Source organism: Convolutriloba macropyga, chromosome 13 (assembly GCF_964194025.1).
Source record: "Convolutriloba macropyga chromosome 13, txConMacr16.3, whole genome shotgun sequence".
Taxonomy (NCBI): Eukaryota; Metazoa; Xenacoelomorpha; order Acoela; family Convolutidae; genus Convolutriloba; species Convolutriloba macropyga.
In genome coordinates, this window is record NC_134480.1 from 18,393,279 (window position 1) to 18,420,504 (window position 27,226).

Below are 27,226 nucleotides of genomic sequence, written 5' to 3' on the forward strand. Positions count from 1 at the left end.
TCAGTGAAATTTTTTCTTCCATATTTTCAAATTGTTTTTTGCTGTTTCGCAATTGCTGTTTTACCTTCTTTCTGAGTCTGAGACAGGAAGGTGGCTATGTAATGTTCTTAAAACTCGCTTGCTTAATAAGAAAAATCCCTGTTTATAACCTCACTTTTTCATTTTGATTTTTAATCGAGTTTCCTATTTAGTTTTGATTTTTCAGAAATTGTCGATAAGTTTTTATCTTTTTCACAATTTATATATTCTCCACATTCTAGCATATTTCTTTCTAACATTCTCCTAAGACCTATAGATTTATTGGCCCTGCTTTTATTAAATTGAAAGTTATCGATTTGAACTTATAGTTTTTGTCTTTTTCATTTGAATTTCTTTAAGATTTTTTTGCTTTTTATTTAACATAATACGGCACTGAGTTTTTGCTAGCTTCATTTTTTACAAATTTTGAACAATACTCTTTTTGCGAATGCTCTTAGAGCTTTGTTTGGGCAACATATGAATTTATGCGTTTGAATATTGTTCTCTTTAGTTTTTTTTTCATGATTAATTTCGATTTGATTAGTTTTTGTCATTGTCTAGTTTCATCGCTTTCATTGTGATTTAAAGAGACAAGTAACGTTTATAGTTAAACCGACGAAGTTTTTTCAGCTATGACTGATTACTGTTTTTATTTTGTAAAATAGTGTTTCGATTGAGAACACTTACGGAAATTGATAAATCGTGTAACAATTTTTTGGCCATTTTTTGATTTTTTGCAGTATTCAGTTTTTTTCTTCAAAAATAAATTTTTGGGTGCTTTACATGACCTGGCTTTTGCTGCTCTTGTACTTTGATATTTTCGATTGCGTACAAAAATTTGGCTTCTTTTATGTATATAGGAGTAATGTAATTTTTTTAGTTCAGTTGGTTTTGTTGGCTGTCTTCATTTTTTGATTGATTTTTTTTTGTTTTAGTGGTAGGAACGAGTTGATTTAATAGGTAATTTTTTCACGATGACGACTCTTCGAGTCGTTTCCGGAATTCTTCCGGCTGTTTTTTGTTTTGTCGTCTGACGCTCTTTTTTGTTTCACATCTGTTCACACAAAGCTGAAAATGTCAAATTCTCTGAATGACTTCTTCCTCTCACTCACGGCATTTGCGCGCGTTACTGTATTTCTCACTCTCTCTCACAAGTGTCTTACCTCACGCAATAAAATTACTTTTGCACTTCAAAATTTAAGATTACTTTGAATTAGTTTAAGGTCAAAGGAACTCATATGTGCAGTAAAGGTCCCTAATAAAAGCTTTCTGCGGAATGATTTTATCAAGTTTTATTAATTTATCGCTGATTGTTTCGTACATAGCTTTTTGAGTGGCGTCGATTTTTTTCAATTTAGATCTGTATCTGTTTCTATCTCTATTATACGGCACACAAGTCTCTTCTTTTGCAGCTATTCCGGCAATCTGCCGGCTAAGTTTTTTTTTTATGTCGCGTAGGTTAGGTTTGGTGATTTAAATACGATTTTTTTTATCGAGAACTGATAAAAAGGTTGACCCGTGAATTAAACTTTTCAGTTTATTATTCTCCCAGCTAAATGAGTCAAGAATGTATAGTCACCCAATTACAGTAAAATTACTTAATTGGTCGCTATTTTTGTGGTGGTTTATAATCAGGAATTAACCAAAAGAATGATTTTGTAGTGGCTGGCAAGCTGCGTATGATCTTAACAGGATCTGCTGTTCTCAGCAATTCACGTGGCTGCATTTTTATTCTATTTTTTCAATAGTTTTATGCAAACTATGGAGTGAATGAGGTGACTGATCGCGCTGCGTGAACGCGCTTCTCACTCCATCTGTTTGGTGGTTATATCGTGGGCGTGGTCTTTCTTAGTTTTGACACTTATTAATGTCCATTTTTCATATTTCTAAAAGTGTATTGGTTTGTCTCGATTTGATCTGACAAAAATTCGGGTTCAATGAGAGCTCTGCAGCAAGTGATTAATTGCTATCAAACGAAGTCTGTAGCAATTATATTAGTACTGCTGGTATTTTTTGTATGCGATTTTTCGCTTGACCGATTTTTTGTCTGACCCAATGGACCCTCAAAAACGGGATAAATAGGCAGCGCCCAGCGGGCATTAAGTTCTGCAGAGCCTTTCAGCTCACATGTCTCAAAGTATGCGATTCACGGACATTGTTTTGGAGACTTAGACGTATGGTGTGAAGGGCAGTTCTTAGGTTGACCCCCCCCCCCCCCGATGCACCCCAGCGCTGTGCTCATCTCACGCCACTTCAACTAAACTAAAGCTATCTACTGACGAAGCCAACCGCTCGCCGGTTGTTTGAGAGCAATTCACTCCGACGTTAGTCGGTTATGTTTTATTTTGTAAACTCACATATACTTTTTGTCCGAATTGATTTATCGACAAATTTTTCTGTTCTACACGACGCAAGAATGACGCTAATAAAATATTTACTTGGATATCAGTGGTTTTTGGGATTTGTTTTCTGGTGCATTCTTTTAAAGTGGATGAAGTCACATTTCATTGGTAATTTATTATTCGTGTCAATTAAATCCTCCTTTTTGCCATCCCACTTCAAATCTGAATAATTTTTTCAGATTAATTGAAAAATGTTAGCTCTCAGTGAAATTGAATCAAGGTTATTCGAGCGGTATAAGTATAGAGTTGTTATACTTAAAAGTGTTTGCAATTTGATTTGAAAATAAAGATAATTAAAGTCGCATCTTTTATTAGGAATCGCAGTTTTGTCTTCGTTATTAGTGATTGCTTTTACCTAGGGGCCCTCAACAGTATTTCGCGGCTATTGTCCGACAATGTTCCGGCTGTGTTAAATCATACACTTCCTCATTTCCAAATTGATCTTTGCTTTTTTTTTAGTTTGCGGAGTCAGTGCCAAGCGAGGCTAGAAACTAATTGAAGCGTAACAAAAACACTATAAATTTAATTTCTTAGGTAAACTGTTTTCATTGTAGTTGAGACGTTGCATCAGTTACCCAGAAACGTGTTCGTGCTTAATTTTCTCAAGTTTTTTCAGTGTCTCGGTGTTGTAGGTCTACAAATCAGTTGCCGCTATTTTCTAACAATCTACCAACTATGATAATTCGATAATTTTTGCTTGATCGTGTTTAAATGCGCTCAAACGAACTTTGTAGCAATTATAGTCCTGTCGGTCTTTTTATGCAATTTTTCGCTTGACTCATTTTTTGTCTGACCCATTCGACTTTTCGTCCTCAAAAACAGGATAAACAGGTAGAGCCCAGTGTGCATTATGTGCTCTTAGAGCCTTTCAGCTCACTAGTATCCAAGTATGCGATTCATAGGAACTGTTTTGGAGACTTATAAGTATGGTGTGAAGGGCGGTTCTTAGAGGTTGACCCCCCCCCCCCCCACCTCCCCGCATCAGCCCTCCTTCTCACTTCACCCGCCCCACAATCCCTACCCCTGCACATCGTTCAGGCCGTTAGGGTCCCGTGCAGCCAACACCCCTTACCCCCTTAGGAAGTTTTACCCCCCTCCCCCACTAGTTTAATCCCCGTGCCCAATTTTTTGCATCTTACGGGGCAATGTTAATCTCCGTAAGCTAAAGCTATCTACAAATAAAGCAAACCACACTCTAGTCGTTAAAGCAATTCGTTCGACCCTATTTAGTAATGTTTTCAGCCGTCCCATAATTGGCAGTCAGCCAATATGACAATTGTTTTAAAAAATAATCCATTAACAATTACCAATGTCTTTAGAAAGTTTGAAAGAGTATTGTCCCCTTGCAGCTTGCTTGGGGCTATTACTTGCTCTCAAATGAAGTTTTTAATAATTACTACAGTTCGTTTGGTCGTTTTATCCAACCTTTTATTCACTGATTTGACTTCTTTACCAGTGACTTTCTTTCTTCGCACTGTTTGTTGACTGTTGGGGAATTAAAGTCACCTTAATTCAAAATATTATACAGATGATCTCAACTGCGTGCTACGTGTGGACAATTTACAACTGCTAGAAATCAAGTCAAAATTTCATCACTACTTAAATCAACTAAATGAATAGCAATGATCTCTAGCTTTCAGCGTCTTAGCGCCCTGTGGGAATGCACACTGGTAGGCAACTGTCTTGAAGACCTGTTGCTTAATGAGATTACGCTAGAATCTTTAATCAGGGCCAGTAGAATCTTTATTTGAGAGCAAGATTTTGTACCCACAAAGAGGCAATGTAATCGGAGATTTTTTTCAGGTGCCTAATTACCGTCTCATCACTCCCTCTGTTGTGTCTGAACGAATGAAGGTGCGAGTACCACTTGCCAAGAGGGCTCTCAGGGAACTGGAGAGACATGGCCAGATCAGACTGGTGTTCAAACACGGAGCTCAAATTGTCTATACAAGAAATACCAAAGCTGCTGCCACTACAGGTGCTGTGGAGGCTTAACTTGACGTCACGCGATGGGAAGAATTTTCCGGTGACGTGGCTGACAGTTGATGATAGTTGACTGATTGGGGACGATGCAAGCATAAATATTTGTAAAGTTTGATGTCCCCGTTTATTAACTTCTCAATTTAAGCTTCATCGGAACCTTTTTTAATGCAAGAGAGAACGATAGACTTGAAGAACAAGCCCTAAAGTTATCATATTTTTTCGTAACTTAATAGAATCCTGGATTCCTCGATTTTTGTGTTCATAGGTCTGACCTATAATCAAACCGAATTGTAAGAGTAGTAAAAGTGTATAAGCGAGCGATGCTATATTGCGTTGCTCTTGGTTTTTCTTTTCATCGTCTGACGCTTTTTCGTTTGAAATTTCTGCACGCCTCAAAGCTCAAGAGAGCGGTTTCTGATCACGTTTTTATGCCACTTTCGCGGTTTTTATGTGCACGACGTCATTTAGCGGTAGATTTTCATTAGCGGTTTTCTCGCTCATTAGCGGTAGGTTTTCAGTGAATTGTGTGATTAGTTTTATCATTACATCAAATTATTTACTTTAGACTTTTTACATTCTTAATAACGTTTTAAGGCCGCTTGAGGTTACTCTGAACCATTTCAAGGTAATTAAATGATAACCGCTTAATGAAGATTGGTGACTGAAAACCTTCGGGATTGAATTGAATAAGGAATTCGAGGTTTTCGCCAAAATAAAAAAAATTATGTTTTAAAATTGTTTTAAAAAATTATGTAAAATTTGTTTTACAATTCTATCAGTTTGATTCAAACATGCGGCTATGAACATTATTTGGCGAGTAAATCCATTTCACAGCTTGTTCATTATTCTACTGGATATGTTTATTTTAAGTCTGTTAGCTCGATTTGATAGCACCTTGATTGACATTTCAACAAATTCATTGACAGCTTCGAAATTGATGAAATTCATTGACCGCTTCGAGTTTAAGCCTCTTCGTCGAGATTATGCAAATATGTCAAATTTCTACAAAAATAATATTGCCGGGCTTCCTTTTTCAGAATCAAACGGCGGAGCTTGTTTTCATATCCTTAAGGATTTATTAAAACTTCAGATTTTGCTACGAACAGCCAAGCAAGTTTTTTTGCATATTTGCAAAAGGCTAAATTGATTTGCTGCGATTTAGAAGCATTGAAAGCTTGCTATACTCAAAGATCTTTGCCGATACGTTTTTGATTTTTTTGAGGATCTTTTGATTATTTACAATAGTTTTTTGTGGAACAATAGTGTTCTGAAATTATTTGGTTGGAAACATAAATGGTCTTCCGCTATCACTTAACTTACTCTATATTGATAATATAAACTCTTGTTGAATTTAAATAGATGTCACCTGAAACATGATGATTAGAAAGTTATGTTGCTTGAATGACATTCGTGTAGAGAATTTGACATGACCATAAATAACTATATAATTTGAAATCAGAAGCATTTTTGATATGCAGATTTTTTGCTTGTCTTTTTGAACTAGTGATCTCAACGGTCTATTTTCGTGGCTATTCTCTGGCCCTTTATAATTTTTGATGGTTTGATGCAGATCGGATAAAAAGGTTTTTTTCAGTTGAAGTGTTTGAACCAGGGGCCTAATTTTTACGTAAATTTTTATCAGACTACTACTTCAATTTTTATTCGGTTTTTGTCAATAGTATTGGAGTAGGAATTGGTTGTCTTTTCTGACGAATGGTAATTTTTGAGATTTAAAAAGGTTGTGACAAACTGTTGGATTTATCTCTGTCAAATTTGCTTGGTTGTTATGTCCTCATTAAAAATAGTCCAGTTTTTCACTTTTTTGAATCCGTTTGCATTATTCCGAATTGGAGTTGTGTTGTTTTTTTTTAAAAAAAAATTTGGTTATACATGAAGTCACGCGAACCGGATTTTTTAGTTGTGATTTTTTTTAAAGTAGGGAGAAAACTGTGTTTGAAAAAATGTGCAATTTTCATTCTAATTACGTGTGTCTTGATCTCGTTTTTTAAATAGTTTTCTGAGTCCGTCCCTTGTCTTTTTGAGGTCCATAGTTTGATTTTTGAATGAAAATTATTTGAAATGTAAGTAAGGACTTGTTCTGCTATATTTCGTCGTCTACTGTAGTGGCGTCACGTTCACCGTCGACTCTTTTTTTCATTTATTCAATTTGTTGACTGAATGCTTGCGTGACGTTATTTTCAATTTTTATTGGAGCATGTTTTTATTTGCGTCGGTAATTTTTGGTCACCATTGCGACTTACCCTTCTCTCAATTGAATTTTTATTTACTTTACCGCGATTATATAAATTCAAGTAGGGATATCTCACTCTAAATGGAGGTTAATCGATGGAAGTTGTGCGATACACAAGTCTAAATTAGTCGAATATATCGCAACGATTAGTAGGAAAACGGTTTTTTCATTTTTAAGGATGTTCTCAATTTTTCCGTTGTACTTGGAAGTTACAGGTCTGCGAAGCTACTGATCTTTTATGCTATTGCAGCTATTTTCTGGCAATCTACCAATTATGTTTTAATATATTAGTGCATCTACATTTAATCACCATACTTGTGTGTTATTGGTGTGCACGTCAATGAAGACTTTGATTGATTGCTTGGGAACTTATCTAATGTGGTAATAGATAAGTAATTCAATAAGGTCAGTAAATCAATTGAATTTTAAACTGGTGTATAATTCAAATTTGTGTCTTGTATCGAATAATTCTAAATCGTGGTAATTACTATTTGTCCTGAAAACTTGGTTTTGTCTGTGGCGCGAGGTAGTGGAAATAGTTTATTTCTGTAGCTCCTTGAGCTGTAGAAATTAAGTTTGTTTTTTGTACAGTCCCAGGAGATGTTTTTAGGAAAATTTCGGCAATTAGTTGTTTCGCACAAGTGAATGGCCCTAGACATGTTGTACTTGTTTTGCTAATCCGACTGAAAACTGTTTTCTCGGATGGCCATGAGGCAAGTGCGCATGAGGGTAACTTTTGTTCAACCGTTTTAATCCACTGCATTTTGTTGCAAATACTAGCGTTTGCTATTCAAAGTTCTTCAAAAACACATAACACCAATCTATGGGGTCATTGTCATACTCGTTTGAAAAAGGCGTATTTTTGTTCAGACCTTCCAGATTTTTTTTAGTGGTTAGGAGCTTTTCGCCAGCCTTACTTATTTTGTTCAGCCAGTTTTGGCTGATCGATATTTTTTGAGTACAAATACAAAAGTGGCATCATTCGAAGGACCTTTAAAATCTGATTCAATTATTTAAGTGATAATTTCACTCTGTTCGTGGTTTAAAGTTATCAAAATTGTCAGTTTTCTTGCCTTTTCCCGTTCAATTGCACTAATGTATCGAACACATAACGGCAACTTGGAGATAAAAAATTAATTAGAGAACTGATGATACCTGCCATTAACAACATAAACGACAACATAAACAACAAAATAAAAACAGCCGGCATTACTTACGAACAAAAATGACTAACTATTTTTTTCTTAAAAAACTTAATGAAAAAGTCAAAATAGCATCAGGTAAAACAAATATATTAAACCAAGTGATTTGCACTTTGTCAGAAAACATAAGGGATCTGTTGTTTTTTATAATAAATATCAATTAGACAGAAAACAAAAAGGGCAAAGTTAGAAAATGCGTTTACACTTTTTGAAAGCAATTAATTTTAAAGTCATGAAAGCAATTATCTCTCAACCGAAATCATTCAATGGAGCAATTATAGCCTTAATACAAAACCATGGATACCTGTCCTTATGCCGAATGTCATACGAGTACAAAATGAACAACTACACGCAAAAACCAAAAATTCATTTCATTTTTTCGAGGTAACGTTGTGGAAGCCTATAAGATCAAAATCTTTTCACCAATCGTATTGAAAATAATCGATTGCACCTTATTCCAACGCAATTAATGTGATATGCGACTTGTCATTTAATGTGCCACGAATATGATGAGCGGCCAAGATAGCAAAAGAGAACCTCAATAATTTGAAACTGTCAAAAAAAATAAAATTTTTGAAAACTCTTGGCATCAACGCCAAAAAAGTTATTTAAATAATAAAACAGCAATAAAGACTGCAATATAATTCAGTTGATAGTGAAGACGACCTCTCTCTTTGCTGGGACTACGCTAAAAAGTTGAATGAAGAAGTTTTAAAAAGGCAAATCTCAAAAAAGAAATTTTAAAATAATTTTAAAAGCGTAAGACTTAAACGAAAGCTTTCAAAAAGGTCAAAAGTTTAACTTTTTAGTGCTCAAAAAGCCTTTGTTGATGTCATCAGTGGGACTAATTCAAAAGACTACGCCTCAACATTGAATACAGTCAGAACTCAAAATTTAACGAACGATTTCATGCAATTGGAGTTGAATCCAAAAACTGCTTTTCGATTAACCTATTATGAATCTTCATTGGACTCCCTTTTCATTAATTGTCAAGTCGCAATAATTATTGCTTGATGAAAATCATAAAAAGCAGATTTTATGAGACATGAAAAACGGGCAAAGCTTTTTCAAAAAAAAATATACAACGCCCCATTACAATCCGAATAAATTTGAACTTCATTTACACAACTAGACCAACACTAGCCGTACTCTTGGTGCTTTGCCACTTAAAATGTTCCAAATGTTACCGAATTGACTAATTTGACTAAAAAGAAATATAACAAAAATAAAATGAGTTTTGGATACTTATGGAGTTATGTTACCAAAAAAGCAAGTATCAAGTGAAGGCATTAGAAAGTTTTTTACTAGCTTACGAGAAAACGAGTTAGACATTTGATTAATTCGACTCATTCTTACGATTACAAAAAGATAATCAAATGCTGGTAAATCTGAAAAATTCATTAAAAATTTAAACATTTTGTCGGAGCTATAAAAACCATGAGTTACACTCATAAAACTCAATATTGGTTCATTAGACCTTATTGGAACATAAAAAGACCACTTTTTAATTGATTTCTCAAGTGAAAAAAAACTGTTTTGTGATTGGGATGAAAATGCAAAAAAAAATGTTTTAAAAAGACAGACCCAAAATGAAATCCGAATCTTTTTTCTTTGTAAAAATCAACGATGAGACCGTAAACTAGCCTTGCTATCGCTGCGTGGCTGTTAAAAAACGCACTTTTTCTTTTAGATTGCGTAATAGTTCATTTGGCGAACGAAAACTTCATTTATCAAAAATAAACTATGCGTTTTTAAATTAAATTTAGGTTAAAATTAGCGAAAGACCGCGAAGTTGTCACCAGAATAGTGTCTTAGGAACCCGAGGTACAATTAATCCATATCTGAGTGAAAGAAGATTGTGTCAGCAGTTTTATGTCAGCATCACCGATCAAAGTGGGCCAAATAGGCTTATTTTATGCCAATTTTATGGGAAAAGGAATGCTGCTTTTTCAATATTTTAGCTGAAAATTTTAAACGTAAAATGAATGAGACCATCGTTAACAATTTTATCTGATTTTGATCAAAATTTAAGCAAAAGTTAACAATCTCCGCAAACGTTGAACCTCCGCGATTCCCCGCCAAAACCGACATTCAAAAAAAAATTGTTATTTCAAATTCAGCGCTTGACAGGCTTTCTAATGATGCCACTCAGAATCCTGTACGATGAATATATCGATTGGCGGAAATTGACCGAACAAAAAAAAACTAGTTGGGTATATTGTTCTTCCCGCACTAAAGTGGGTCGGAACAAAAATTCTAACTTTCTAGAGATTTTCTTATCCGAAACAACTGGTATCATTTCAAAATTCTTTTTCCAAGTTTTTCAATTTTTTTATCATTTCGATTTGTTTTATCATTCTACAACTCAAAACTTTCGTTTCAAAAAACTAACTTTTTTGGCGAATAGTTTAGAGGAATTTAGGGGAATAGTTAAGCTCAAAACTTTCCGTATGTTTTCACTTTTCTCTATTTTCTTGACGTCAGACCTCTGAACTCGCATAGTTAATTTAAGATGCTTCAAATTTCACCATTTTTTCGTTTTTACAACTATCGAGCTTCATTGAATAGAAAATTAATAGAGATTCATATAGAAATAGAGATAATAGAGATTAATATAGAAAATTAATACAGTGAATTCCTGATATTTTCTGATGCAGTGTTTGCTTTTCTTTGTGATCTAAGTAAAAAATTTTGTCTAGTACAGTTTTTGTCAAGCTAGACTTAAAGTAACTTTGACAAAAACTTTCATTTTTTTCTCTATTACATATATGGTTCGCTGTCAGAGATATTGAATTTTTCAGTCGGCATGCATGTAGCAGGTTTTTGAAATGATTTATGTGGTTTCGTTTCGAAAGTTTTGTCAGCTCCAGTTGTCTGGAAAGAAGAATGCAGCGATTGTTCTGACTCATGGAGGTCATTTTTTAATTCTGAATTTGCATAAATGAGAACGCACATTTTTGATAAACATTTTTTTCTTAACTTTAATTTGTTATAACATTATTTTGTGCGAACGAACATTACCGAGCCTCCTTATTTATAATTACCCTCCTCGTACGTATAGAGAAGCGACACATTTTTTCTCTACTTTCCTTGAAACGTGAGGTCAAATCAGTAAAGGCTTTCTCGTTATTGGTTTGACAACAACACTATTGGTCTCTCAGTAACAAATCAATGCAAAAACGTGCTGTTCTTCAGTTGTGAGTTATGAAAAGTGCCCGGGCTGCGCCCAGGAAACACATTGTGTCTGCCAGAATCAAACCACCAAGTGAGTCATCCTCCGAAGGTAACAGAGGGTTCAAGTATCACCTGTGGAAAGCAATCAAGAGGACTGTGTTGAATGTTCTACTGGTGGTGATCCTGTTTGTTGTGTTGTTCTTCACTGATGGCTTTTGGTTATGCGAATCTCCATTCCAAATCTCTCCAATCAATCTATCAGGCATCTCATTTTTAATCAAGGAAAGTAATGGGATTGAGTTTCTTAGTTCTCTAATTGAAACCAAAAATCATTTGTAATCTTATGGGATGTAAACATGAATAAAAAGAATTGATTTTACTCCTTGTAAACTCAATAACCCTTCTAAGACGGAGTCTAAAGCTAATGATAGCCGCAATTAGTCAGCATGCTGTTTTTAATTTACTAGTGATCTCACATTAGGGCATTCTTAAAATAGTGCTGGAAAAATGGCCCATTTTAGGCTTTACATTACTTTAAGCTGATTAGCTCGAGATTTTTGATTGTGAACCACCAATAATGGATCTTTGTTCTCTCATTTTTTTAAAATCAAGATTTATAATGAGATGTATGATGTGAAAGATGTCGAGAAAACTACTACGTCATCAAAGTCAACGAAAAAAGACGAGTCCTCTCCTCCAACTTCTGCAGCGGGAGAGAACTTCGAGCTAATGTTTGTGGATCATTTGTTTGAGAATGTAGTGAGTGGGCCCGAGAGCTTTGCCTTCTACGGAGACTATCTGATTACTACCTGTGCAGATGGAAAAGTTCTCATGCTCAATCCGAATAACCAATCAGAGCCACCGACTGTTCTGTACAGTAGATGTGACACACCTGTCTCTGAGAAGGTTAGAACAGTTGCAGTAATATCAAAATGTCAGCTGGGGAGAGAACCTATAGTGTAAACTCGTATTTTTGTCCAATCGATTTTTGACAATTTCGACCCATCGATATTTTTACTTCATAGTTCTGGTCCAACACTTAATGTCTTCAGTATTGCGTAGTATAGTAACTACTTTACATAAAGCAAATTTGCAGAAAACTTCAGTTATTAAACGTTAACATTAGTAGGAAGCTGTGGGTGATATCATTAGAAATCCTTTCAAGCTTTGATTTTAAATGGCAATTTTAAGTAAATAGTTACAAAGTTCTTCCGCATGTACGAATTGATACGGGCAGAGTTAAAACGATGCGCCACACCAATCAAAGAGTCAGTAAATCTATTCGAATAAGCTAAACAATGAGTTCTCAAAACTATTTTTTTTGTCTTTCTGAGGAACACAGGAAACTCTCGTGAAAACGGTCGGACAGAGCTAAGTTGCTAACCCGAGAATTATTGAAAGCTGTATTAATTAAGTGGGGGTAGAAAATAAATCCAATTTTAAATTTTAGGTTTAAAATATGTGAACTTAGGAATTTTGGGGACATTTTATGGAAATGTTCAGCCGTCAAGTAATTGCACAAAGGTACAACTCTTATTGATTTTACCCGGGATGAAGAGTTTGGAAACACAAACCCTACAAAAATTTAAATAGAACAGCGCACGTTGGCAATATGTCTCCACAAATGTTGAAGTTCACGATATAAATTTTACTCTAATCTAGAGTCATCAAGTACCGATGTAAAAATTGCCAATTATTTTTTACTCGTCTGAGAGTACTCTTGTTGAAGGATGGCAAAGTCATTGAAGTATCTTGGAGCTCTATTGTTTTGTTATAGAACTCATTAACCTTTTATTTAGCTGGTCTAATCATATTTACATAGTTGTAAGGTTATGATTATACCAAAAGTTAGTTTACTAAACCAATCTTTCTGCACCTGTGATGAAGTTGCTTGCTTCATTGTTCCAACCCCCACTTTAGTGGGGAGGGAGGAACTATATACTCAAATGGGTTTTTTGTTCAGTCAATTTTGGCCGATCGATATAATCATCGTAGAGAGTTGTGAGTGTTATCATTAGAAAGCCAGTCCAGCGTAGAAAAAGGAATTAAAAAGATTTTTTCATTTTTCGCTTTTTATAGGGAGTTATCGAGGTTTAAATTTTTGTGAATAATTGCTGTTTTTATTCACATTTTCAGTATTTTGACCAAATTTTTGTCATCAATTTTGCTTAAAAAATGTAAAATTTGTTAACTGTACTGCTTTTTATTTCCTCTCTAAAGATAAAAGAGGGTTTCTGAGTTGTTCGATCCGAGTTTTTTTGGCTAGAATTTATGCTGAATTTTTCAAAAATCAGACTTTTCGAGAAAAATAGGACCACAATTGCTTTTTTGCCCACTTGCTTTAAATTTGCTGGAATTAAACACCTTAAAACTGCGGTCGAAATCTTCTTAAGCTCAGAAAGGAGCTAGTTGTAATCCCGCTGACTTTATGAGTCTTCTGGATTATAATTTTGCAAGCTTTTAGCAAATTTAAACTCGATAATTACAAAACAAGCATTATTTATTTTTCGACATACTGAAAATTTTGTGTAAAAATTCATCTATTTCGCAATCATTTGAACAATCGAATGTTTTGTTAGATGCGCAGCAATATCTGGGCTGATCTTGCTCCCACCGTGGATCCTTACGATAATAAATTTCTTAGATTTAAATGGGGTGCGACTTTTTTTTCAAAGCATTTCAGCTATGTAAATGTTTTTTTAAATTACTGACAAGAATCTCAAATCAAGGCTCAATTAATTACAGCTACTATTTGCAAAAAAGATGTCCAACGAAATTATAATATGGTTTAAGAGTTTTTTGTGGTTTTTGTGGCTTTGACCAATTGTTTTCCTTGAGTTTTGCTTTCATTTGTTATACTTTTTGTAGCCCAACGACTAAGTGTCTCCAATCAAAGATGCAGTAAAATTTTTAGGATGTATAGCTGAACCTAGACATTTCTTTCTGTTGTTATCTAATGTCTCTTATGACTTTGAATATATTTGATTTAAGAAAAAATCGGTGAGTTTTTGAACTTTGCCACTATTTTATCTTATTTCTCTCAAATTCGGGCGCAGCCTCAGTAAAAACAGGCAAAAACCAATTCCGTTTGAGTAATACTTTATTGTTGGGAATGGTCTTCTATTCAACTAATGTTTTCCTTGTTTTGATACTACTCGTTTTCAAATAATTTTTTTCATTTTCATTTTTGAGCTTTATTGCATTTTTTGTGTCCATTTCGTTTCTTTCTCGAATTATCACATTGTTGGCAAATATAATTGAAAGAAAGCCGATTAGGAACTTTGAACAGCGTTGGAAAATGCGTATCTGTATATATTAATTGTTTTTGTTGAATAGTTTATGCTTTTTGGGCTGAGACCAAGTTATCTCGCAAAATTTTGTGGATATTTTGTTGTTTGTTCCTGTTTTTCTTTTTGTTGCTGTCTGACACATACCTGATAACGATAGGTCTCAATTGCTTCCCCAGGGCGCATAATTCAACCTAGAAAAAGATTTCAGTTTATAGCTGTTTTTAATGACTTTCAAATTAAATTTTTTAAAACAATTTTTTTTCAACTGTCTCTTGCTTTCAATTTGGTCACCACGTAACTCAATCTCACTGATTATAAGTCTCAATTACGTTTGATGATTCATCCACTTTTATTGCGTTTTGTTATACGTTGTGACTGATTGCTTCGACCATTTATTTTCAAAAAAGTTTTTGAGATTTATATACTGTTCAGTTTTCGAGGTTTTTTTTGTTGTCGTGTCTACATTGTCCTTTTTCAGGGAAGGCTCGCTGATATTGGGACGAATAGAAAAAATGATTTACTGTTCTTGCGGGTAACGTCTTATAAAAATAGTGCCTTGAATAGTGTGATGTAAAATTGTTTGAAGTTGTGGCTTCTTTGTGTGTTTGTTGTCTTTGTTATTTTGTGGGGTCATGGCGTGGTCTCATTATTAATAGGCCCAATTGGATTCCTGAGGTGTTGCAACTTAATCCATCGCTTTTTTTTGAAGTCTTAAGCCTGTTATGACTTCTGGAAATATTTTTTTCCACAACAAATTTGGGTTATGAGCTTTGTCATTTTTTAAAAGTTTTTTGGTCAAAGTGTAGTTCAGTCTTGGTAAACACCCGTTTGCAGTGAGCTTTAATTTAAACCTTGTAACAGTTTTAGATGCAAACTTTCTTTCCTCGGCTTTTTTTACTACTTTTACTCCGAGACTTCATAAAAAGTTTGAGATTTTTTATATATTTGTACATTTTAGAGGATTTTTGTTTTCTTTTTGGTTCATAACAATAATCGTAAGTCCTTTTGGCAATTGCGCGATTGAAGATTGGATTTTGGTTTGTCTCAATTGCTTCCTACGGAGATATAAATGAAAATTTCAATGATTTCAGGTAATATCTAATGACATTAATAACTGTGAAGTTAATTGTTTTGACATTAATAACTGTGAAGTTAATTGTTTTCAAAAATAGAAACTTTGAATGAAACGTATTTTATAACTTTGCACCTTTTTTGCTATTTTTTTCACTTTTTTGTCGACCTGTTAACCAGTCGCATTGAGAACTGGTCCCATTTTTTTTCTAATGAAGTATAGGTTAAACTGTTTTGTTTAGATTTTATCTGACGCGAGTTTAATTTTGTTATGATTTTTTTTATTGTAGATATCGAGTTTTGGTCGTAAATAATGTTTGGTTTTTGATTTTTTAATGGTCCTTTTTAGTAGTTCTATTATCGAAAACTCATCGGCGCGCTAGCGTGGCATTATTATATTCCATTGGTTGTTTATTGAACGATATCTATGTTTCTGATGTCTTCATCATTTGGTAGCCGATTAAGTTCAGAACGTGGATGAGCGGGGTCGGAACATTGTGCGTACGCACATTACCGAGCCTCCTTGTTTTATTGTGCAATGAGAATGAAAATGTTAAAAAATCAGCGAAAGTTTTATTAAGCACCTAGTTGGTCTTTCTTTGCGGCGATTCTTGGTGTGGCTGAGACCAAACCTGCAAGATCCAAAGACAAAATCATGCTGACTTTCATATCCTGCGACTCCTCCAAAGTAGTTCTTATTTTTTTAAATCACTTTAGTATTGACAATTTGAAAAATTGGGTACAATTGTCAGCCTCACATTGTTACAAGAATGCTACCTATTCAAATGTTTTAGAAATGTATGGTTTGGAAAATGTGTATGTTTACATTTTGGCATCTGTTTTTTTAAGTTCTTCAGAAACTTGAGATTTTCATTTGGTGTTGGTGACTTTTCAACTAACCATGTATCGTTGCTTGAGATCCTGCAAATTACTTGCTATTTCAATTTTTTTATGTTGGCTAAAATGGTTATCTTTCAGTGTTTGCTACTGTTTTGTCGGTTTTCAGTCTTCAACAGTAACTTTCTTTAGAGTAGAAAACGAGTTCTCACAGTTTAAGTCCTCTCTGATCTAATTTTTTATATCTTAATTGTGTCAGAATTTTGTTTCCAATTTTTCTTGGTGTCCCTGATGTTTTGATTCCGAATACACAAATATTTCAAAATAGAAAATCTTTCTACAGGAGTAAGTTTTGATCAAACATTTGCAACGATTTTTAAAATTAATTTTAATAGAAATTACGCAGCAAAACAACGCACACGATATGGTCATCGGCTCGAAAATTTTGACCATTATTCACGACACGTTTTAAAATTATTAGATTTGTAAGTTTTTATAAACAACAGTGACAGCAAATAGTTCTATTCGCTTCATCACAGAACATTTGTAACTATTACATTATATCGAAAAAGTACATTTGGCCTTTTCTAAATCGTAGGCAAATTTAACAATACCTCGCCATATTTGTCCACGATTTTTGTCACTGCTTTCTACGGTCTTTTCTTCATTCAGTTAGCCTGCAGCTAAAGTTCTCGATTTTATTACCAATGATCGAGTACATAGTTCAGAAGCAAAATTTTGTTAATGACCATATTATGGGCACGTTCAAACCAGCTATTTGCCATTTTTAATCCGCGATTAATAAAATGAAGCACTTTTGTCTAACTAAAAATCGTTCGACGATAGCTCAAAAACACAAAATGTAGACCACTGTGAGGGATATTTCCAAATTTTCTCAAATTTGAACTCAATTCGCCTCACTCTCACTGTTTTCCACGCTCGCTTATTACTCTAGTCTTAAAGCATGGGCCGTAAAAAACCGACAAATTCGAGCAAGTTTGCTTGTTTTCGTGCAAGTTTTGCGTCGTAATGATCCGCAATGCCTATTTTAACAAGTTATTCCACAATCTGTTACTATTCTGTCAATTCTAATTGATGATCAATTGCGTAAAAACACCACTCAATACTACTTGCTGATAAGAAGACGCTGATTAGAAGACACAGCATATTTGCTATCCATATCAACGCGCTTAAGAAGATTTAATTTCCTAATTGAGTCTTTAACTAATTAGTTGTAAGTATTAAATTTTGTTTATTTTATGTGGAAGTTTATTACCTTCCTTGAGAAACTTGTTATCCGTGAAAACGAGTGACGAATTTTATGCAATGTTAGTCACTGTTGTCGACGGTTAACGTATCGATTTTTCCCGATGAGAAATAAAGTGAGAAAATGTGACCAGGTATTGTCATTGTTGTCCACAAAACCCCCTAACAAAGCCCCTTGGCAAAATTTAGGTGCCATCCTAATAGAAATCTCCACAAATGTAATATTAGAGTTTGTCAGTTTCCAGTTGACTCGAACTTGTTGTTCGGACCCCACTTGGGAAGAACTATATGCCCAACTGTTTTTTTTTTGTTCAGTCAATTTTGGTTGGTTGATATTTGTCGTAAAGAGTTGTGAATGGTATCACGATAAAGTCCGTTCAGCGTAGAATGTGAACTTTTTAGAAATTTTGTCTTTTTCAAACTGTTATCGAGGTTTAAACTTTTTGTGAACATTTTACTTGTCACATTGATTTTGTTCACATTTTTGACTTTTAAAACCAAAAATTCTGTTAATTTTTGCACAATTATGTTAACATCTTCAATATTTACCTGTTTTGAGCAGCCCTGAAGTATTATTGCGGCTAATTTTGTCCATCCTGGTTTAGAATATTAGAACAATTTCGGTTTTGGATCTAGATTTTCTGCTTTTTAGAGCCATTTTTTGTTTTTTGCGGCCTTTTGATTTCTGTTTTAGCTTTTCTCACGACTTTCTGGCGTTGAATACGATGCTTTTATTTTGATGCTGAGTACTTGCTATTATCTGAATTGGTATGCGGCAACTAATGCTTTTTTGACTTTAACAAGAAAGTTTTCGTATATATTTTTCTAATTTTCTTGTTTTGTGTTTTATTGATAATTATTCTGAATTATATCAGGTCTCACTGGAGTTCTCAAGAAGCCTAATTGAAGTTAAATGAAGTTCACAGTTGATATTTTATGACATTGATATTTCTAAAACTATTTGTTTTTGTAGGAACTTAAATTATTGAAATGTTTTTTCTTCTGTAGTTTAGTGACATTGTGAGTACTGAAATGTCTCATTGATTTCATTGTTGGAATAAAGGGAGCTCCTCAATGGTTAGAGGTAAATCCTTGTGGTTTTTTTAACTGGACACAAATTGTTTTAAAAAAGCTAAATTTGAGTTCTGCACCTTATTAATTGCTCTTTAACGTAGTTCATAGCAATTATTGTAAACGTGTGTGTCTTTTGTTACGACCCGAAGAGGACTATTGAGGTTCTACAGGTTTTTTGGCAGAAAGCAAGTTTGTTCATGACTTGAATTTTGACTTGTTTCTGTTCGAGCATTTACCTCCGTTTTTGATTGTTGACTTCTGTTTTCGAACATTGGACTTTAACAGTAGCTTTGTTTGTAATATATAGTAATTAGGAACTGCTAGTAATGTTCAAGGTGAAGAGGTCATTTTGAGATTTTTTGTTCATATATAAGTCACCCTAATTATCTAAACTACCCCCTCATTTCACCTAGTTACCCTCACCTGCCCCCCCCCCAAAAAAAAAACTACCCCAGCTTTACCCACCTCCCCAACCTATCTACCCACCTACCTACCCCCCACCACCTACCTACCCACCCCCCTCCCGCCCCAACTTACCCCCCCCCCCCCACCTACCCCTACCCCCAAACTACCCCTCCTATATATATATATATATATATATAAATAACCTATCTACCCACCCACCCCACCTAGCTCCCCCCCGCACCTAAAAAATTGTCGGCGTTTTTAAAACACTTTAAAGTGGTTTGTTGGGCTACTTTTGTTTTTTTTTCTTGTCTATTTTGATGTTCTGATTTCGTATGGTTAGGTTAGAGATTATAATGCACGACGATTCGAGTCGTTTCCGGTATTCTACCGGCTATGTTTTTTATGCAAAATTTTTGCTTGACAATTTTGACTTTTCGAGTGACTTTTACGCCCTTGACTTTTTGCATTTCGCGTGGTCTAAAATTCCCTCTCAATCACAATTTTATGCTGCTGAACTCAATTGGCGGCAATTTAATACTAAAAGTCAAATGAAAAGTGCGCCGAAATAGTGGTATATGTTAACCTCTAATGTGGTTATTTGAAGCCCATTATAGAAATTCTTAGTCCCATTTAGGTTCCCCCTCCTCCGCCCCCCCCCCCCCCCCACCGACTGAAGCAGGCTGCAATTGATTAGAGCTCCCACTAGTCGTTCAAGAGCAATTCTTCCGACGTTTAGTCGGTTATGTTTGGTTTTTGTTGTCGTGCCGATCAACCTCATTTATTAAATTGTTCAAAGGTTATATCTGAATCTAAACTTTGCTTTCAATTGATGGCTAGTCATAGATAAAAAAGACGGCCTTTAATCTTGTGGAAATTTGGTGAGTTTCTTAAATATTTGGTTTTCCACTCATCTGTTTCTTTTTGTATTAAATTTTGTCGTTTATATTTGGACCTATCAATTATTCGAATCGCTTACCAGACCTATTGTCTTTCAAGGAAACATAATCAAAGCTCCTATATTTGTCCATTTAAAAACCAAGGTTAATGAAAGTTTATAAGATCATTTTGAATAATAATAAACATATAAAAATTTTGCGCCTTCATTGTTTTGTTTTTTAATAATCTCTCGAAGTTAAACGAAGTGATCCATTGAGTCTAGCAAATGCCACGTTCGTCCTAGTGGTGCATTGATGCCGTTGTTTGAGTTGGTTTGTGGGCAATAAATGATTTTGTTTACTTTGACAACGTGTTTTGGGCATTTCTGTTCATATATTGTTTTGTTAATAAGTCCCAATGCTGAGAGCTCTCTTTCATGTTATGAGATATAATAATGCCACATGATGTCGCTCATTTACGGTTATTAATTTCGATTTCTCCGAGTCTATTTTTTAGTAACAATTTTGTAAAATTTTTGAGTTGCTGTAGATTGTTTTTTCTGAAGGTTTGATACAGTCTGAGTAATGGCAGATCTAGTTGCAGAAGTGGCATAGGAAAAGCTTTTGAGTGGCTGAAGTTTTTATAGCTTAGAAATTTAATGACTGACACTTTTTGAATAAGTACAAAAGAATTTTGAGTTCTGTGGGTTTTTATTTTTGTTGCCCTCCGATCTCGTTTTAGTTAAGTTTCATCATTGAAAACTGAGTATACCTAAATAAAAATTTGTTTTCAATTGATGGCTTATCATTGCTTCGAAAATGACGCCATTTACGTGAAATTATGAGTTTTGTCAATAGTTTGTTTTTCAATTTCTTTTCTTTAACTTGGTTCTTTTCAATTGTTCTTATCAAATTTTTGATTGCTGATAAGTCCTGTGGGTTTTCTCAGGAGGCACATTTGAGGGGTCTGAATGTGTTCATTCGCCAACGAAAGGGTTTTAATTTTTGATTCAAAAATAATAAAATTTCGGAAAAAGTTCTTTTAATATTGTATTGTCGACTCATAAATTAGCATTATTGAAATGTCACAGCTGCTTCATACTCAATCCTATTGCTCCGTAGATTTAGCTTGTGGAGTGGCTGAAGTTTTATAGCTTATAAATTTAATGACTGACAGTTTGTTTTTGCTCCGTAGTTTGCTGTGAGGTTGTATTTTGTCAGCACTAAAAGTTTTCAAAGAAATTGGGGTTTTTGTTTAGGATCATTGATATTTTTTAAGTTCCATGGTTAGACATGAATTACTGCAATCGTGACTTAAATAGTGATTATATAACTTTGGTCTACTCTATTTGAATTTGATCTGATTTTAGATGATTTTGCATTCTGAATTTAGATTTCTGAGTGATTGCAGAGATTTTTTTTTACTTCTGTGCTCACTTTGTGCTCACTTTCCACTCAATTTTTTTCGGTAAAAACATTTCACGTGACAAAAAGTTTTTTTTTCTATTTATGAGTTGCTAATTAGCATTAGATGTGATTTCTTGTCTGTTTTGCTATTTGTTCTAGTGTTCATTTTACTGAAATAAAAAAATTGATCTCATTGTTATGGACGGCTTTTTTGTATGGTCGGTTATCCTTTTTAAGAAACTATCAAAAAACTAACAAGCGAAAATCTGAACTGCCTTTTACAGAGGCAGTTTATCTCTGCTTCATTTGGTAAACCATCGAGACAATATTTTGGGTGGGCGGGGTCGGAACATTATTTGCCATCGCTTATTAGCGAGTCTCCTTATTGGTTCTACTGGCTAACCTCTGGATGGGACTGTATTTAAATTAATTGATTTGAACGCATTTTCAGCATTGTGGTCGACCTCTTGGAATTGAGATGGTGAACAACAGAAGCATAATATTCGCTGACTCATATCATGGTCTTTTCTCAGTCAACTTGGAGACGAAGAAACAGACTCGCCTATTCCCCAGACACGACGACAACGATTTCGACCTCATGAATTCCACCTTCAAGTTCCTTAACAGTCTGCAAGTGCACGAGGATGCGATTTACATCACTCACTCCAGCGCTGTCTACCAGCGGGAGGAATTCGTCAATGCCTTCTTAGAGCCAGACTGCTCAGGTTGGTTGCCTGAGATTATTTTCGAGGACGGCTTCATTACGGTACGACTGTTGAGTTTTACGCGTCGCAATTGGACTCATTTGATACTGAATTTCACTTCCTATCTTAATACATAAGTTGCTATTTACTTGATTTGGGAGTTCCATTAGTTCCATTAGTTCCATTAGTACTTCATTGGATTTATGCGGGTGTTGGGGATGGGGGGAGGGGCTCGATATTTGAAGGCTCGTCTTTATTTCCAAAATGTTCAAAAAACGTAATTAAAGCCTCTACATGTGCAGTTTTTCACCGCACCAAATAACTCAAGTTAGGCAACAAAGAAAATGGAAAAGTATAAGATACAAGATCAAGGATAATTTAGCATGGTAAGACGCAGAACCAAGAATTGCTTGCAAAGATCCGTGAATGCCGATTAGAGGTAGCTGAAGAGGTCAAAATAATTTGCTGACAAAATGGTCTCTATTCTCAGGTGGAATAATAAAACTGGACAGGAAGAGTCTGGAGCACTCGTTGATACTATCTGGAATTTGTTTTCCCAACGGAATTAGCACGGACAGTTTGGATCCCGACTACTTAATTGTTAGCGAGTTGGCAAAGGCAAGACTGTTGAGAGTGAACAAACACACTGGAGAGTACACTGTGTTCGCAGACGGACTGCCTGGATATCCAGACAACATCAGGACTGACGGTTAGAGAAATTTGATAACTTGGCAGTAGTGGGAGTAGGAGTTTACCTCGTAATTCGTGGGTGTTAAAAAATAGCCGAAAATAAGGCATGGCTGGAAATAAAGCCCAACACAAATTGAATTTTATTCCAGACAGCAGGGATCTTAAAACTGTGGCAAACTACCTATGCTATATTATGCACTTTACTGTGTAGCATACTTGAGTCTTAATTTCTGTGTGAAACTAATGGTATCTTTTCGAATAATATTTTGTAAATTGTTTTCTAAGATTTGATATCAATATTTTGTACTAATTTTGTAATGGTATCGATGAATTGAAAATCGCGAAGTGCTTTTTCACAAAGAATTCTATTAGAAAGTTATAATTCCTCGTCTCATTTTATTTATTGTGCTCAAAAGGACGAAGTTTTAAGTAGTTGTCTTAATGCAACCAGTTTGAATGTTTGATCGACTTTTATGTCCGTCCTTGACGTTTTGTGTTTTGCGTGAATAAATTGCTCTCATTTCCAGTTTTAAGCGGCTACTAATAGTTAACCAAAAAGTACGCCAAGTTAATAGCTTTTTCACAAATCAAAATATATTGGTCTATAACTTCGACAAGGTCATTTTAAGTGAACTTATTGTCCCATCTGATTCAAAATTGTCCTAGACTCATATAATAAAATTTTCTTAACATAATTGGAAAATTTATTTGGCATATGCTCATGATTTTGGCATCTCCATGCTTGCCGTTTAATCTAATCCGGATGCCAGTGTTGGAGGAACTTGCATATCAGCTATAATGGATTCAGTGCAAAAATGTCAGGGCAATTCATAAAAGAATGTCAGGGCAAGTAAAAGAAAAACCTAAAAAATATCCAAGCCAAGACAAAAGTTTGCTTTCCAAAAAAACCAAAATTCTGATTTCAAATTCTGATTTTCAAACTATATTTTTAAAGATTTCATTCAATGCCGTGTAATTATCTAGTGATAGGGTGATCTATTCATAGGTCCTCTACGTATAGGGTGGTCTGTAATTATTGTCACTCCGTTGACATCCTTAATTTTAAAAGAGTTCAAAAGTTATAGCGGCCCTAATTACAATTCAAGAATTGTATTGTATTAATGCTCTGATTTTTTCAATCCAATGATCTGGGTTGTATTGGTGCGCTCGCTTTTATTAAGATCTGTTCACACTTTTTAATGAGAGGTCATATTAGAGTTGTGATATTAGTCACGCCGGTGTAGTAAAAGGAGCGAAATTGGGTTTGAAGCGTATTTTTATTTTTTCTTTCTTCTTATCAGCCAGCCGCGTTAATGGGATGTCCCACAGGTTCCTAATGAGGACTGACTGAATCAAATTAAGTGTTTTAGTTCATTGCTAAATGTTTCTTTGACTTAGACACATTGTTTTCACAAAAAAGTGATTTTTTTTTCAAATTTGCCTGTATGCGTTTGTTTTGTTGGCTTAATTTAGTGTCATTAAGGGCAGGTCTCATCAAGTGCTTAAATGAAAGTATTTTTGAGCCTAATTAAGGAGTCATAAATGAACCTAAACAATGCTTCAAGTTTAGCTAGTAGTTTTTATAAGTTTTACACATTTGTTTTCAGAAAATATTTGCGAACTTGTGAGTATTACTTGTATTTTTATGCATTTTGTTGTCTTATCACTTAATGACGTCTTAGTGCTTGCTCCCGTGGCAAAAGTGAATCTAATTAGTCGCTTGAATTCATACAATTGGTTTTCATAACTTTGACCTTATTTTTTATAAAATTGTCGAATTTTTGAGCTGCACTTTTTAGCCATTAGTTTTCTGATTACTTATTTTCCAATTGTTTTTGAAATATTTCAATAAATTTTTGAATCTTGACGTTCTTTAGTGCTCTTTTAGTCCTTTTTCACCTAATTTAATTTATAGACTTTGAGCTTATATGCTGTGCTGTGGTTACAGATTTTATGTAGTTAAAGGGTTTTTTACTCCTGATTTTCAAAAAAAAATCTGAGTTTTGCCTATTTTTTGCTCCTTTTTTTGTTTCGTCTCATTGATTTGGACGAGGTAGTTCTATGTTGTACGCATTCTAAAGAGCCGTGGTGTCAAGGGTTATATAAAAGTGTTATTTTTGTAAGTCTTCAGTCTTCATTTTATTTGACTATATATGGTTAAACTGTCTCGGACAAGAGGAATCCAGAGGATTGATCAATGCTAGAAGCTATGGGTATATTAGATTCAAAGTTTTTACTCGCTCTCTCTCTCTCTCTCTCTCTCTCTCTCTCTCTCTCTCTAATGTATGATCGAGAGCACTCTTTCGAACATAAAATTTTTGTTGGGGACGGGGCCAAGTAAAGTGTCTGCCATGATGGTGCTGTATAAAAACAACTATGAACGCTTTTTTTACCTGATTTTGTTTCTCAGAGTAGTGAATTTGGAGTTAAAACAGAGCAAATGACGTAATTACAGGTAAAGGATTCTGGATTGGCTTCTCAGCGGTGCGATTCTCGGCGGTATCCGAAATGATCTACGAACGTCCTTTTGTTCGACTGGTGCTGAAACACCTCAACTCAATGCGACTCATGAATCCAGTGAACCTGGTACCACCTTACGGCCTGGTCGGCTATGTGAACTCAAAGGGAAAACTGGTCAGGCTCCTGCATGACCCCTCAGGCCAGGGATCACAGAAGATCAGTGAAGCAGCACCTTATAAAGGGCACCTCTACATTGGCTCCTACCACCCCAAGTTCAAGTGGATATCAAGATACCAAATGAAAACTTAATCTTGATTGATTGGTTGATGCAAAACTAGATCTATCGCTTTTGAGAAGCTACTTCCGAAGTCTTTTCGGAAGCGTTTCAAATCTATCTTTTATTCTATAATCAGTCGGATCTGTTCTTTAAACCCATGAGTGTTTTTATGCCCTCCAAAAACAAATCGTATTGTTATATAGCACGTTACTACTAAAAAATTTAGCACTTGTGCATGGGGCGATAAAGTTACATGCTCACTCAGCGGGGGGGGGGGGATTAAAACAACAGTTCCCGTCGGCTTGTTAAGTCAAGTTGTAAGAAAGTTATTTCCTGCTACTGTTATCCCTTGTCGTCTTCACTGGCCAACTTGAATGCTTTCTGCCTCAGGGTGTACAAACTATAAACAACACTATTGCGTGCTTGAGAGATATTTGCTGTGATATATTATGCACTTACTGTGTAACATATGTGAGTCTTAATTTTGCGTGAAACTAATGGTATCTTTTCGAATGATGTTTTGTAAATTGTTTTCTAAGATTTGATATCAATATTTTGTACTAATTTTGTAATGGTATCGATGAATTGAAAATCGCGAAGTACTTTTTCACAATGAATTTTGCTAGAAAGTTATGATCCGTCTCATTAATTGTGCTCAAACGAACGAAGTTTTAAGCAATGATGGTAGTAGTTTGTCTTTGCAAATTGTTTAACCAGTTTGAATTTTCGATCGACTTTTATGTCCGTCCTTGACGTTTTGTGTGAATAAATTGCTCTCATTTCCAGTTTTAAGCGGCTACTAATAGTTAACCGAAAAGTACGCCAAGTTAATAGCTTTTTTCACATGAGGTCATTTTAAGCGCCCCCAAGTGATCTTATCGCCCCATCTGACTCAAAATTGCCCGAGCCGCATATCATAAAACTACCTTAACATAATTGGAAAATTAATTTGGCATGTCCATTCTTGCCGTTTAATCTAATCTGGATGCCAATGTGTCATAAGTAATCGAGAAAACTTCAAAAAAATATCCACGCCATAGACTGAAGAGGTCCTCTGTTAAAAGATATTATTTGGGCCAAAGAAAGAAATTTGCTTTCCAAAAAAACCCAAACTTCTTATTTCAAATTCTATTTTCAAACTATATTTTTAAAAATGCCCTCTAATTATATATTGAGGGTGGTCTATAAGTAATATCACCTAGATAACATCCTTAATTTTGAAAGAATTCAAAAGTTATTTTCTCGAGTGAGTTCAAAAGTTATTTTCATTTGATTTTAAGAATCAGCAGATGATGTACCTAAAATTAATACGAATTCAGCTGGTGAGTGGAGGTGAGGCGAACTTGTACTTTTCGCTGTGTGATGAAGTGATCGTACCATAGATTGGATGGGGGAGGCGGAAGGCAAGGTAGGCGTGGGGTGAAAACTTCTCAAAATTTAGACTACGAATTTTAAGAACAGCTCAAAAATAAAGTACATTGAAAACAGCTACTGTAAAAGTTGAATGAGCAACAAATTGGCTTTATCTAAAACAAACTAGAATAACAATGCTCCTCTTCAAATCGTTAAAAAAATTTATTTTAGATGCGTTTTACATGAGGTCATTAATCTAAAGTGCGTTGTAACTAACTAATGATGGCAAATGACTTTTTACCCCTGCTCCTAACAAAGTGGGAACATTCAAATTGATCACAATGAAAACGTAACATTCGCACAAACTCTTACATTGCAAAAAAACGACTGCTTATTTCTGGTATTTTATCTGTTTTATATTACAAAAAAATCGCTCATTTAATCTTATATTGATGTCATATTTAGTAGGGCAAATTAACTAGCC

At 34.7% G+C, this 27,226-nt stretch overlaps 2 protein-coding genes across 3 annotated transcripts in view; both read left to right on the plus strand.

Moving 5' to 3' along the window:
* The window catches only part of LOC142351986 (small ribosomal subunit protein eS25-like), a 128,917-nt gene that overhangs the window by 11,371 nt on the left and 90,320 nt on the right, over window positions 1-27,226 (plus strand). The window contains exon 3 of one of the 2 annotated variants that reach the window (XM_075404282.1): window positions 4,224-4,559. The exons of the other annotated variant lie outside the window; for it this stretch is intronic. Coding sequence (XP_075260397.1) covers window positions 4,224-4,415 — 192 coding nt within the window. The 3' untranslated portion in view covers window positions 4,416-4,559. Of the gene's footprint in view, window positions 1-4,223; window positions 4,560-27,226 lie in introns of those variants that run through there. 2 annotated transcript variants of the gene reach the window in all.
* Window positions 11,056-25,991, plus strand: LOC142351762 (adipocyte plasma membrane-associated protein-like). Its single transcript, XM_075403909.1, has 5 exons — window positions 11,056-11,292; window positions 11,671-11,936; window positions 21,710-21,983; window positions 22,453-22,671; window positions 25,108-25,991. Exons 1-5 carry the CDS (start codon window positions 11,061-11,063, stop codon window positions 25,419-25,421), a joined length of 1,305 nt encoding a protein of 434 aa, XP_075260024.1. The 5' UTR covers window positions 11,056-11,060; the 3' UTR covers window positions 25,422-25,991.

Bases quoted from the DNA above. Each gene is read 5' to 3' on its own strand.
- LOC142351762 (XM_075403909.1), top strand. From the start codon at position 11,061: ATGAAAAGTGCCCGGGCTGCGCCCAGGAAACACATTGTGTCTGCCAGA. The intron at 11,293-11,670 runs GCATCTCATTTT...ATGATGTGAAAG, and splicing joins CTCTCCAATCAATCTATCAG to ATGTCGAGAAAACTACTACG. The intron at 21,984-22,452 runs GTTGGTTGCCTG...CTCTATTCTCAG, and splicing joins CTTAGAGCCAGACTGCTCAG to GTGGAATAATAAAACTGGAC.